Raw genomic sequence first — 12,512 nt, forward strand, 5'->3', positions numbered from 1 at the left:
AAAGGCAATTTTTGCCTTTGCCACACACCAAGTTGTTGTGCTTGCACTTTGACGCAACGAATGTGAAGAGCCAGGGTGGTGTCCTTCCTTCCTTCTCACTCTCTCTTTGTGTCTCTCTGCCACCACCACACACATACCTTGTTGGTGTTGGTGTCTCGCCTGTCATCAGCACACTGCAAAAGGAACCAGCGACGAATAAGGAAACACACACACAACGCACCCACCCACAACCACACACACACGCACGCAACGCACCGAGCAACAAAGGCACCGCCATCATGCCTTTGTTTGGTTACTATCAGGGCATGACAGCCAAGCAATGGCTGACCATCGAAGGCCCCATGTACATCTTCGTGGTGAGTCTGATTGTTAGTGCCAGTGAAAGGTGTTGGAAGGCAGTGTGTGTGTGTTGTGAGAGTGTGTGTTGTGAGTGTGTATTGTGTGTGTGTGGTGCAGTTTTGGCTTGAAAACGACACCACCTGACCATGTTTCTGTCACTGCACATCACAGGCCATTTGGATGCTGGCCAATGTGTTGTTGTTTGTGTTCACGTGGAAAAAGTACGAGGACGAGGAATACACATACCTACGACACATGACACATGTGAGGCACTGCCTGCTGGTGTAGTGCTGGTGTGGTGTTGTTGTTGTTCCTGTTGTTGTTGTTGTTGTTGTTGTTGTTGTTGTTCTTGTTGTTGTTCTTGTTGTTGTTCTTGTTGTTGTTCTTGTTGTTGTTCTTGTTGTTGTTCTTGTTGTTGTTCTTGTTGCTGTTTTTGTTCTTGCCCTTGCTTTCGTTCGCTGACACGTGCCACTCCTTGATGCTTGATGTCTTGCGCTTGTGCTGGTGTTGTGTTCCTTGGCCGGGTGCAACAGAAAGGGTTGCCGACAGCGAGGGGCGCAGCATCCGTGCTCAATCTCAACTGCGCCCTGGTGCTCCTTCCCGTGTGCAGAAATCTCGTCAACTTCTGCCGCGGCCAGTTTGAGGTGTGTGTGTGTTTGAGGTGTGTGTCTGTGTGTGTGTGTGTGTGTGTTTGTGTGTGGGTGTGTGTTTGTTTGAATGTGTCTGTGTGCGTGTGTGCCGTTTGCTTCGATGTAACCCACTACATTCCACGTGATGCACCACTTTGGCGCTGTTGCTTGCCCCATGCAACCACAACTGCGCACTCACCCGCGTTGCCGTGTTTCGCTGCTCAGAGCAAGCGGTCGATTAGGCGCCTCTTCGATAAGAACCTGTTGTTCCACAAGTGGTGCGCATACATCATCTGCCTCGCATCAGGTAAGCGGGCACACGCACAAGAGCACGTGCAACGGCACCAGCGGCACAAATCTCTTGCACCTCGCACAGAGAAGAATCAGTGGGAGAAGTCAAGCAGAAGCAACGTATTGCTTGCCATCTAATGCCAACTGGGTCGCCTCCATTACTCCCCCTCCGCCACTGTGTTTCACATGAACGTGCGTGTGGCTGTGCACTTGCCCGTGTCCACTCCTGCTCGTGCAATGGCGTGTTGTTACTGATGCCAGCAATCCACATCTCGGCGCACGTGTTCAACGTGCACAACCTCACGCGCGACACCGCCACATATCCACCCGCCTCCGGATACGTGAGTGCCCATGCTGCACTGGAGCTACATACAGGAACGAGAGCAGCACTGCCCTATTGATGACGATGGTAGCGGTGGTGGCGATGGTGGTTGAAATAGATATGCCAAGCATGGCGCACCTCTCGCAGGCACACGCACACATGTGTGCGCTTTATCACTCGTTCCCTCACGCGTGCCTCACGTGTCCCTCATTGACCCCAACCCGTTATTTGCGAGCTCAGACGGACATTGAGGCGCTGTTCACGACGGTTGCTGGCGGCACCGGTATTGGCATCACGCTCTCCCTCATCCTCATGGTCACCACCGCCTCGCCGCAGATCAGGTCGCGCCAAAGTGCTGTGTGGCGATTGCACGAATGGGCGGAGAGGGTGGTGGAGTGAGACAAGGGAGGAGAGTGCTGTTGTGTTGTGTTGTGTTGTGTTGCGTTGTGTGTGTGTTGTGTTGTGTTGTGTTGCGTTGTGTGTGTGTTGTGTTGTGTTGTGTTGTGTTGTGTGTTACCAAATACTCTGTGTGTCTACCTTACAACAACCGCAGCTGGTGCCATGCGCTCACCCTCTTTGACCAATATATGCATGCACGCACTGTTTCACACACATGTGTCGTGTTGCAGGCGGTCGTACTTTGAGCTCTTCTGGTACACGCATCACCTCTTTGTTGTCTTCTACGTCTGCCTCTGTCTCCACGGCAGCTCGGGCTTTGTGGAGAGACAAGTCAACTTTGACCGGGTGAGGGGGCATTGTGGTCGTTGGGGGAGGGGGATGAAGGGTGGCGAGTGTAAAAGGGAAAGAGAATGTGTGTGTGTGTGTGTGTGTGTGTGTGTGTGTGTCAGTGCGTTTAGTGTGTTAGTGTGTTCGTGTGTTAGTGAGACACACACACACACAGACAGACAGACAGACAGCGACAGAGATGGAAACAGACAGACACACACGTTGACACTCCGCTTATCCACCCGTCCTACCAAATGCCGTTCAGGTTCCCTTTGATGAGGACAAGGGCCGCTGTCAACCACGAACGGGCCTCGGCTGCGCAAGTAAGCGCTGTGTGTGTGTGTGTGTGTGTGTGTGTGTGTGTGTGTGTGTGTGTGTGTGTGTGTGTGTGTGCGTGTCTGTGTGTGTGTGTGTGTGTGTGTGTGTGTGTGCATGCGTCGTTTGATTATGGAGTTTGTTTTGTGTCGGTTGGTTCGATTCCTGTGCCCTTGTTCACTCAACACGCCTGCATCCCCACACCACATACCCCCGTGCATCGCCACCACCACCAGCGCGTGATTCCCTGGGTCTGAATCCGGGCCAGTGCCTCAACACCACAAACGTCGAAGGCGTGGACGATCCCTCCGCCTTCTGCTGCCCCTGCGAGGTGCGCAGCCTGTCGTACCGTGCCGTGCTCTGTGTGTGTGTGTGTGTGTCTGTGTGTGTGTGTGTGTGTGTGTGTCTGTGTGTCTGTGTCTGTGTCTGTGTCTGTGTCTTGTGTGTGTGTGTGTGTGTGTGTTCGTTGGTGTATTTCACTTGCCTCGTTGGTTGTGGTTTCTGTATCTGGCTGTACTCTCGACTCCACCCTTTTCTGGACCTCACCACCTCTACTACTCCCCTTCCCCCTGGTTCTTCGTCTGTTGTCAGGATGAACTTGAGGAGCTGCAGAAGGGCTATCCGGCCACGTGGATGTGGGTGATTGGACCGCTGGTCCTGTACGTCCTCGAGCGCATCTACCGCTACTACATGTGCCAGACCCGCAGGCTCAGCATCTTGAAGGTCCACTGCTCTGCTCGTGCGTGTGCGTGCGTGTGTGTGTGTGTGTGTGTGTGTGTGTGTGTGTGTGTGTGTGTGTGTGTGTGTGTGTGTGTGTGTGTGTGACGGTGCAGTCGACCGACATCACCCACTCATCACTTACTGCCTCCGTATTTCCAAGCAACCGCTCACCACTCCCCAATTGCGCCTGCAGGTTGTGAAGCACAAGGACAGCGTGCCTGTGATGGAGATTCAGTTCCAGAAGGTGCCGACAAAGGCCGGCCAGTACGTCTTCCTGCACTGCCCCAAGGTGTCGCAGCTGGAGTGGCACCCCTTCACCCTCACCTCCTGCCCGGAGCTTGATTACGTCAGCCTCCACATCAGGCTCGTCGGCGACTGGACAAGTGAGACGGCTGCAGTAAAGTGGAGTGTGTGTGTGTGGGTGTGCGTCTCTCTGTCTGGCTCTCTGGCTCTCTGTCTGTGTATTTACCTATCTGTCTGTGTATCTGCCTGTCTGTCTGCCTGTCTGTCTGTCTGTCCCTTTGTCTCTCTACCTTCCTGTCTGCCTGTCTGTCTGTCTGTCCGTACGCTCTGCTCTGTATGTGTTGTGACTGTCTTCTCCCACCCCGACCCACTCACCCCTTTATTTCATGACTCACGTGCTTCACGTGTTTCAGCTGCGCTTGCTGAGGCGTGCGGGTTCTACGACGACCAGCCCAAACGGGCGTCTGAACTGCCCTCCGTCGCCATCGACGGGCCCTTTGGCACCTCGAGGTGTGTGTCTGTGTGTGTGTGTGTGTCTGTGTGTCTGTGTGTCTGTGTCTGTGTGTCTGTGTGCGTCTGTGTGTGTGCTTGTGTGTGTGTGTGTGTGTGTGTGTGGTGAAAGAGACGCTTTTTGTTTTGACCCTGTTCTTGCAACACCAGCCATGTTATACTTATACTCCGGCCTTAACGTCATCGTGTTGTCACACCACGACACTTACCAACCTCTCTTTGCATCTCTTCCCCGCCACCTGCAGCGAGGACCTGTACCACTATCCCGTGGCCGTGTGTGTCGGCGCTGGCATTGGCGTCACCCCATTTGCCTCCCTCATCCAGGCCCTCTAGTACGCTGCCTGATACAACGAATGTCGTGTGTGTGTGTGTGTGTGTGTGTGTGTGTGTGTGTGTGTGTGTGTGTGTGTGTGTGTACGTATGTAGTCGTGCGTGCAGGCATGAATCGTCGCATGTCGTGTTACTTCGCCTTGGCCATGGTTCTCACCATGCGCACCATTACCAATGTCATCACCATCGCTTTCCCGATCACAGCTTCCGCAAGTCCAATCCTGGCAAGTACCCGCGTTTCAAGACGCAGAAATTCTATTTCTACTGGATCTGCCCAGGCTTTGATGCATGGGGCTGGTTCGCCAACCTTCTCATGGTGCGTTGTGCAATTGAGGCGAAGAGCACAATCATGCTGGATTGTGTGTGTGTGTGGGGGGGGAGGAACGGCAATGGCACGTGTCGTATCCATATGACGACTCAGCGTTCTCCATTGGCACCCACACACATACACACATACACACATACACACATACACACCTACATACGCATCCCCGTCCACGGTCGCCTGCCTGTGCAGGACATGGAGGAGAAGATGGCTGAGCTCGGCGAGACGTCGTTCTTCACTGTGCGCGTGTTCATGACGCGCGGGTGGACGAAGGACGATGCAGCGAAACTCATGCTGCAGGAGAACGAGGAGGGCGACAGCATCATCCGCGACGCAGAGGTGTGTGTTTTGTGTTTGTGTGTGTGTGTGTGTGTGTGTGTGTGTGTGTATGTTGCGTGTGTGTGTGTGTGGTTTGTGTGCGTGGTTGAAGCGTTCGCTCTCCCTCTTTCATTCGTCTTCTTGTTTGTCTTCTTCTCGCCTGCCTGCCTTCAACACTCCCACGGCCGCGTCAACAACACCTCACCACCACACCACCATGCCACGTGCTTCTCCCTCCTCTTCCCCGCTTGCGCCTCCTCAAGACCGGGCGGTGTCTGAAGCACAAGATGAACTTTGGGCGGCCCATGTGGGAGAAGGAGTTCCAGTCCATCGCCGACGCCCACCCGGGGTGAGAGAGATGCGGAAGAGGGAGGGCGGGAGGGAGTGAGTGGTGCGCATGTCGTTGAGATGTACATTGCGTTGGGTTGATGTACATTGCGTTGGTTGTTGGGTCCGGGCGTGGGTGGTGCTCCTGCTGATGAAACTGCCAAGGGCGCTTTTCAACAACCGCTCACCTCCGTCATCAACGGTATGTTTGTGTCATGCCACAGAAACAACATTGGGGTGTTCTTCTGTGGACCGAAAGTCCTCTCACAAGAGCTCCACCGCCGCAGCAATCAGTTTACTGTCCAGTGCTCTGCACAGGGCACCAAGTTCTTCTACAACAAGGTGTGGTGTGTGTGTGTGTGTGTGTGTGTGTGTGTGTGTGTGTGTGTGTGTGTGTGTCAGGATGGCGGCGTGAACATGGATTGATGCCTGCGCTTTCGGATAGCTGTGGGCCTCTCTCCCTCCCACTGTCCTTCTCTCCCTCTGCCTGTGCTCCTTCGCCCACTCACCCAAACCATCCCATGCTCACCTCTGTGCAGGAAAACTTTTAACGTCGACCATAGCTGTTGTTGTACCCTTGTTTGTGTTCGTAGTCCGTTGTCGATTGCGGCAGCTTGTGTTCTTATTCCGTTGCATTGTCCTCTGCCCTTGCGTGCCCCTCACCATCATCATCCTCATCGTCATCATCATCATCATCATCCCCATCGTCATCTTTGTCTCTTTTCGTCTTCTTCCTTGACACGAAATGACGTGAATGCTCTTTCTCTGCTACCTGATGCATTGCTGCCCCCACGTTTCGATTGCTCTCTTGTATTGTGTGTTGCTTTGTTCGGTTCGTTCAGTTCGCGTGTCTGTTTCTGTTGCCAGCGAGCGTCGCAGGCGACACGCTCCGCTGCGCTCACGCCATACAGGCAACCACGGCAAAAGAGAAAGTGTGTGTGTGTTGTGTGGTGTGGTGTGATTGGGGGAGACAAACAGAGCACAGCAGGCAGTCACACAAAATACACAAGCACACACACACACACACACAACACACGCACGCACAAACCACACACACACACACACACACACACACACACACACACACACACACACACACACACACACACACACACACACACACACACACACACACTCACACACACACACACACAAGCGCAAAAATACACGCAAACTGAACTCAACAACTGGGGATATGGCGGAGGTGCGAGGACAGGCGCTGCTGTGGATCGGCTACTGGCAAGGGTGCAAACGTGAGCGTGTGCGTGTGCGTTGCTTGCTTGCCTAAGTGCATGGGTAGGTGGATGGTGTGGGGCACGGACCTCATGGTGCAAGCGCTGGTGCTGCTGGGTCTTGGCTGTAGGGTGGCATGTGCACACCTTTCAGGTGGAGGGCGACCAACTTGTGATTCGGCCACGAGATGACGAGAGCGCCGGAGAGACACTCACGCTCGACCTCGCCACCTGCGTCATCGAAGGTCTGTCTTGTGTGTGTGTGTGTGTGTGTGTGTGTGTGTGTGTGTGTGTGTGTGTGTGTGTGTGTGTGTGTGTGTGTCTGCATGTGTGTGTCTGCATGTGTGTGTGTGTTTGCATGTGTGTGCGCTGCATGTGTTTGTTTGCATGTGTGTGCGTATGTCTGCATGTGTGTGTGTGTGTGCTTTCATGTCTGCCTGCCTGTCTGTGTGCCTGTCTGCGTGTGTGTCTGTGTGTATGTGTGTCTGTGTGTCTGTACGGGAGTGTGTTTGCATGTGTGTGCTTTCATGTCTGCCTGTCTGCCTGTGTGCCTGCCTGCCTGTCTGCGTGCTTCAATTCCTCCCTGTGCGTGCAGCCCTCCATTCCTATCTCTCCTCTTCTGTGCTTGCACATGCACTCACGACAACGCTGCTACTGACGGCCCAGGCACGGACGACCTTCGCTTCACCATCAAGTCCGGGGAGCAGACGTACCACTTCCAAGCTGGCTCAGAAGAGTGAGTTGCCGTGCACTTGAGAAAGACCGGTGCAGCCTGCGTGCGGTGTTGCTTATGTTGGCTGCATTGGCTGTGGCGTTACTATGTCTCCCCGCCCCGCACGTTTGTTGACATGCGTGCATGCGTGTTGTGGTTAACAGTGAGCGACAACGGCTCGTCGTGAGTCTAAGCAGCGCCAAGATCTTCAGCAAGAGCTGTAAGAGTGCGCATGCGTGTCTGTGTGTGTGTGTGTGTGTGTCTGTGTAGGTCTGTCTGCGTCTGTCTGTGTCTGTCTGTGTCTGTCTGTCTGTGTGCGTGCGTCTGTCTGCCCCCCTTCCTCCTCTGCATGTGGCAAAGTGCAGCGTTGTATGCTTTCTCCGTGCATGCGTTCACAAGCCCCCAATCCGTTTGGCTGACCCACACGTCCGTCTGCCACCAGTGATTGATGCCCAGACCATGCCGGAGCAGGGCGGTGGCGACGACGAAGCAGCAGAAGAGGAAGAGCAGGATGCCACAGTTGATACGGAGCAGCTGCGTGCCCAAATCAAGGTGGAGGGAAAGTGTGTGTATGTGTGTGTGTCTGTCTGTCTGTCGTTCTGTGTCTGTGTTTGTGTGTGTATGTGTGTGTGTGTGTGTCTGTGTCTGTGTGTCTGTGTGTCTGTGTGTGTCTATCTGTCCGCCCCTGTGCCTCTCTGTGTCTGCATGTGTATGACCGTGTCGTTGCCGGCTTCTCTACTCCCCTGGCGCCCATGCACACCCCATTCCACTGACACCTTCACCCTCATGCATCTGTTTTTCCCTCCGCAGGGCATCGTCGATAACCTGCAGCGCTACGTCCGAGCCACCGAGCAGACTCTCGCAAACTTCAAGTTGCCGGTGTGTGTCTGTGTCTGTGTCTGTGTCTGTGCCTGTGTCTGTGTCTGTGTCTGTGTCTGTGTCTGTGTCTGTGTGTGTGTGTGTGTGGTATCTGCCCGTCGGCCTCCTCGTCTGTTGCTTCAACCCTCCCCTCGCCCCTCCGCCTCGTTGTCCCCCCCCCCCACACACACACACAAACACATTCGCGCGCGCGCCTGCCACCGCTCACCCAGCATAATACACATGCACGTGCCTCATCTCTGCAGGCCAAAGCAGCTGTGAAGGCCTCTGAGCTGCACTACAACTTCAACTGCATCATGCAGTCGTGTGAGGATCTCAACAGCGCCCTGGCCGTCGTCTCGGACGTGTCCATTGCCGGTGTCGCCGTGCGCGACGAGAGGCGCCGCTTCCTCCACCCCACACCACAGAAACACCAACACCAACACCAGCAGCCGCAGCAGCAGCAGCAGCAAGTGGAGGCAGCACACGTGCAAGCAGCAGCAGCAACAAACGGCCATTCGCAGGTGGTGACGGCTGGGGAAGATTCGCCAGCAGGGAAAGTTGAAGGAGAAGGTGAAGGAGAAGGAAACAATGCAACGATGGTGACTGGCGATAACGGCGAGCATGCAGAGGAGTCCCGAGCACCTGACGCCCAGCAGCAAAACACACCAGCAAGCACAGCGATGGCAGAAGACGGGCAGCCGACACCTGAACACACACAGCAGCAGCAGCACGCCAACGACGATAACAACAACAACAAGGCAACATTTGCAACACTTGCAGAAGAACCCACCGCACTGGCGAAAGCAGAAGCAGGCGAGAGCGCAGCAGTCACAACCACCACCTTTGATGCAGATGCACCGGCAACATCGACGACACTCATGCAAGAGAGCAAAGAGGAGGGAGAAGAGGAGGACGAGGAGGAAGACGACAACGCGACGTTCTTCCGGACCGTTTCTCCGTCATTTTCCCAGTTTGCAAATCACGCGCCTGGCGCTGGTGCTGTGGACACCCGCACGTTCCTCGACGCCGCCAGGTCCGGGCTGTGCGCTGTGTCCGTGTGTGTGTCCGTGTGTGTGTGTGTGTGTGTGTGTGTGTGTGTTGTGTGTGTGTGTGTGTGTGTGTGTGTCTGTGTGTCTGTGTGTCTGTGTGTCTGTGTGTCTGTCTGTGTGTCTGTGTGTCTGTGTCTGTGTCTGTGTCTGTGTCTGTGTCTGTGTGTGTGTGTGTGCCTGTGTCTGTGTGCGTGATGTAGTGGGTGCTTCCTTCCCCGTTTGCTTGCTTGCTTGCTCCTTCATCGTTCATCGCCCCGCTCGCTCGCTTGCTTGCTCGCTTGCTTGCTTGCTTGTGGCGTCGCAACTCATGTCCACCAACGCATATGCGATCATGTGTGACTGCCGCCGCCAGGGAGATGCTGCCGCTAATTGCGCAGCTCGGCACGACGATGACGCCCGTAAAGAGCGACATTCTGGGAAACATCAAGAAACTCGAGCGCGCATATGAGCAGGATCCACAGGGAAGAGCCACCCTGGACCTTCTCATCCAACACGAGATTGACGCGTAAGCATGCCCTCCCTTGTGTGTGTGTGTGTGTGTGTGTGTGTGTGTGTGTGTGTGTGTGTGTGTGTGTATACGTGTACGTGTGTACGTGTGTGTGTGTGTATGTGTACGTGTGTACGTGTGTGTGTATGTGTACGTGTGTGTGTGTGTGTCTGTGTAAAAGTGTTTGGGAGATTGCATGTGCATGTTGCGCGGTCCAACTGCTCCGTCGTCACGACTGCGTTTCCTTTTCATGCGCACCACGGAACTGTACCGCTTGCCATTGCAGAGGCACGACAACGGCAAAGGATGCTGCTACAGATGCGCTGCTGTGGCTCAGGCGCGCACTGGAGTTTATCGAGCACTTCCTCCTCATGGTCCGATGAATGCGTGGTCACTTCATCCTGATGTCTTGTTGCATCGCACATCTCACTGCACTTGCAGCAGTTGTCGTGGCTGTGGGTGGCTGCCCTGTCAACGACGCTCACAGGCTGTTGCTTTGTTCATTGCTTGTGCATGCTGACATGCGTCCTGTTCCCCTGCAGGTCAGCGAGGGCGAGGACAACCTGGCCAAGGCCGCCGGACACGCCTATGAGATTTCACTTCGCAAGCATCACAACTGGATGGTGCGTTTGTCTGCGCGCGTGTGTGTTGTGTGTCTGTCTGCGTTGTGTGTGTGTGTGTGTGTGTGTCTGTGTGTGTGTGTCTGTGTGTCTGCATCTTCCTCTCTGCGATTTCCCCTCTGTGACTTCCTCTCTGCGTGCTCCTCTGTGTCCGCGTGTCCCCACCATTCGGCCGTATCGCTCCAGCTGCCTGCTGGCCAATCACGCCCCCATTCATTGACAACATGCAATTGTTGCTGTGCAGATTCGGCAAGTGTTCGGCCTGGCCATGCGCTCCCTTCCCGAATACAGAACGTTCATGGACTTCTTGGGCAGCGCAGAGGATGAGCAGGTGCGACGGTGAAATGGAGTAAAGACGTAACGTTTAGTGTCGATGCATGTGTGATGCAGGCGAGGGGTAAAGAAGGTGCATGGGAAGGGGAAGAGTGTGCCACGTTCACTGCGCACTTGCTCACACACACATATGATCTGCTTGCAGAAACTGCGTGATATGCAAGCGTACGCGCTGGGCGTTCGCAACGCTCGCTTGTCTGTGACTGTGCCAGAACCCTGAGACTGTTTGCCTCGCTCTCTTCAACCTTTTCGTTTCGCATTTATAGAATTGCTGTGCAAGCTGACGTTTAGTTGGTTGCTTGTGTGTGTGTGTGTGTGTGTGTGTGTGTGTGTGTGTGTGTGTGTCTGTGTCTGTGTCTGTGTCTGTGTTTGTGTCTGTGTCTGTGGGGGGGGGGGGGGGTGGCTGTGGGTGACTGTGGGTGGCTGTGTGTGTGTGTGTGTGCAAGTAGTCCGTGACACGTGGTTCGGTGTTTGTTGAAACCTGTCCACGAAATTTCGTGCGCAGTCACACCAGCAAGTAAAATGTGACTGTTCTGACACAGTGACACCGATTCGAGCCAGTGTGACACGTTCGCAACCGCTGTCACTGGAGTGACAGGGACGAGATGGACATGGATGTGTGTCATGTGCTGCACACTCGCACACACGCACGGCTGAATTGCATCCAGCAAGCCAGCACAGTAACGACAAGTCCTGTTACAGGAGGACACATCACACAGTTACACTGAGAGAGGTTGACAACACAGTCACAGTGACACACACCTCCAAACAAGAACAGCAAGACAGCAGGAAGAGTAGAAAAGGAGTCGGTTGCATGGCACTTCGAGAGGACTTCGTCCACGCCAGACACTTGTGCACATGCAGCTGCGGTCTTAAGCATTCTCCCAGATACCTTGAACCTGACACGGCAGCATGCTGGCAGCGTGTAGTGTCTCCAACACACGCGTGGTTGTGGGGATGCCGCCGATGCATCCAACGTTCGAGGATGACGACGTTTCCATTATTCACTTCTTTGCTGATGGCGTGCTGGACCATTGGCGCCTCAGGTTTGGCCTGCACCTTGAAGAGCTCCTCGTGGATGATGATGATGATGATGATGATGATGATGATGATGATGATGATGATGATGATGATGATGATGATGATGATGATGATGATGATGATGATGATGATGATGATGATGATGATGATGATGCCCGGTCAGAAGTGTCTTCCGCGGACAGCGACACGCCACCATTGCTCACCACCAGAGAGTTGCTTGAGTTTTACCATGGCACCGTGAGCGAACAAGGCGAGCACGATCGCGTCCACGATTATGGCCACAGTACTGAGGAAGACAATGTCTCCCTCGTGCATCTCGTGAGCTTTGACGCGCCGGGTGCTGTTGAAGGCCATGCTGAACGCAGAGGTAACAACGGTTCAGCATTTTCGTTGTCAAGGCTGCTTTCATTTGAGTTCTCACCCGTCGTGGTATGGAGGCCGCAAGAAGACAACACAGCAGACACCCGCCAACACAACGCCCGCGCACGACAGCACAGGCAAACGTGTGGTTGTGTTCACAAACCCCAAGCACGTGCAGCAACAGACCACCGTACCAGCTTCAAGTGGTTCACCCACGGCATGGACATGCACTCACATCAGCGCAAGATTCAAACCACCATTGAAGCCACTGTATTCAACGGCGAGGACGACGACACAGAGGCCACCAATGACGCTTGCGGCATCGGGTGACGTTGCGTCCTTTGACCGGCAGCCATCGTCCTGCTGCCTTTCGCTGCTGCTGCTCTTGTGTGTGTGTGTGTGTGTGTGTGTGTGTGTGTGTG

The 12,512-nt window shown here is 54.6% G+C and overlaps 3 protein-coding genes across 3 annotated transcripts; all 3 read left to right on the plus strand.

Moving 5' to 3' along the window:
• Positions 1-34: 34 nt before the first annotated feature.
• Positions 35-6,318, plus strand: PTSG_07396 (NADPH oxidase 1). Its single transcript, XM_004990839.1, has 18 exons — positions 35-356; positions 511-603; positions 873-983; positions 1,194-1,275; positions 1,521-1,600; positions 1,822-1,922; positions 2,211-2,325; positions 2,573-2,630; positions 2,859-2,953; positions 3,214-3,345; positions 3,536-3,725; positions 3,999-4,095; positions 4,341-4,427; positions 4,630-4,741; positions 4,943-5,089; positions 5,332-5,417; positions 5,620-5,737; positions 5,935-6,318. Exons 1-18 carry the CDS (start codon positions 279-281, stop codon positions 5,944-5,946), a joined length of 1,794 nt encoding a protein of 597 aa, XP_004990896.1. The 5' UTR covers positions 35-278; the 3' UTR covers positions 5,947-6,318.
• Positions 6,319-6,590: 272 nt separating this feature from the next.
• On the plus strand, positions 6,591-10,909 carry PTSG_07397 (uncharacterized protein; the record flags this gene model as incomplete). Its single annotated transcript, XM_004990840.1, has 12 exons — positions 6,591-6,648; positions 6,759-6,872; positions 7,294-7,363; positions 7,504-7,559; positions 7,782-7,891; positions 8,150-8,218; positions 8,464-9,233; positions 9,602-9,754; positions 10,023-10,110; positions 10,279-10,359; positions 10,601-10,687; positions 10,835-10,909. The coding sequence occupies 12 exons, from the start codon at positions 6,591-6,593 to the stop codon at positions 10,907-10,909; spliced, it is 1,731 nt and encodes a 576-aa protein (XP_004990897.1).
• Positions 10,910-11,646: 737 nt separating this feature from the next.
• Positions 11,647-12,420, plus strand: PTSG_07398 (uncharacterized protein; the record flags this gene model as incomplete). The annotated part of the gene is made up of 2 exons (XM_004990841.1): positions 11,647-12,097; positions 12,260-12,420. The coding sequence occupies 2 exons, from the start codon at positions 11,647-11,649 to the stop codon at positions 12,418-12,420; spliced, it is 612 nt and encodes a 203-aa protein (XP_004990898.1).
• Positions 12,421-12,512: the final 92 nt, after the last annotated feature.

The sequence above is a fragment of the Salpingoeca rosetta genome (assembly GCF_000188695.1).
Source record: "Salpingoeca rosetta unplaced genomic scaffold supercont1.22, whole genome shotgun sequence".
Lineage (NCBI taxonomy): Eukaryota > Choanoflagellata > Craspedida > Salpingoecidae > Salpingoeca > Salpingoeca rosetta.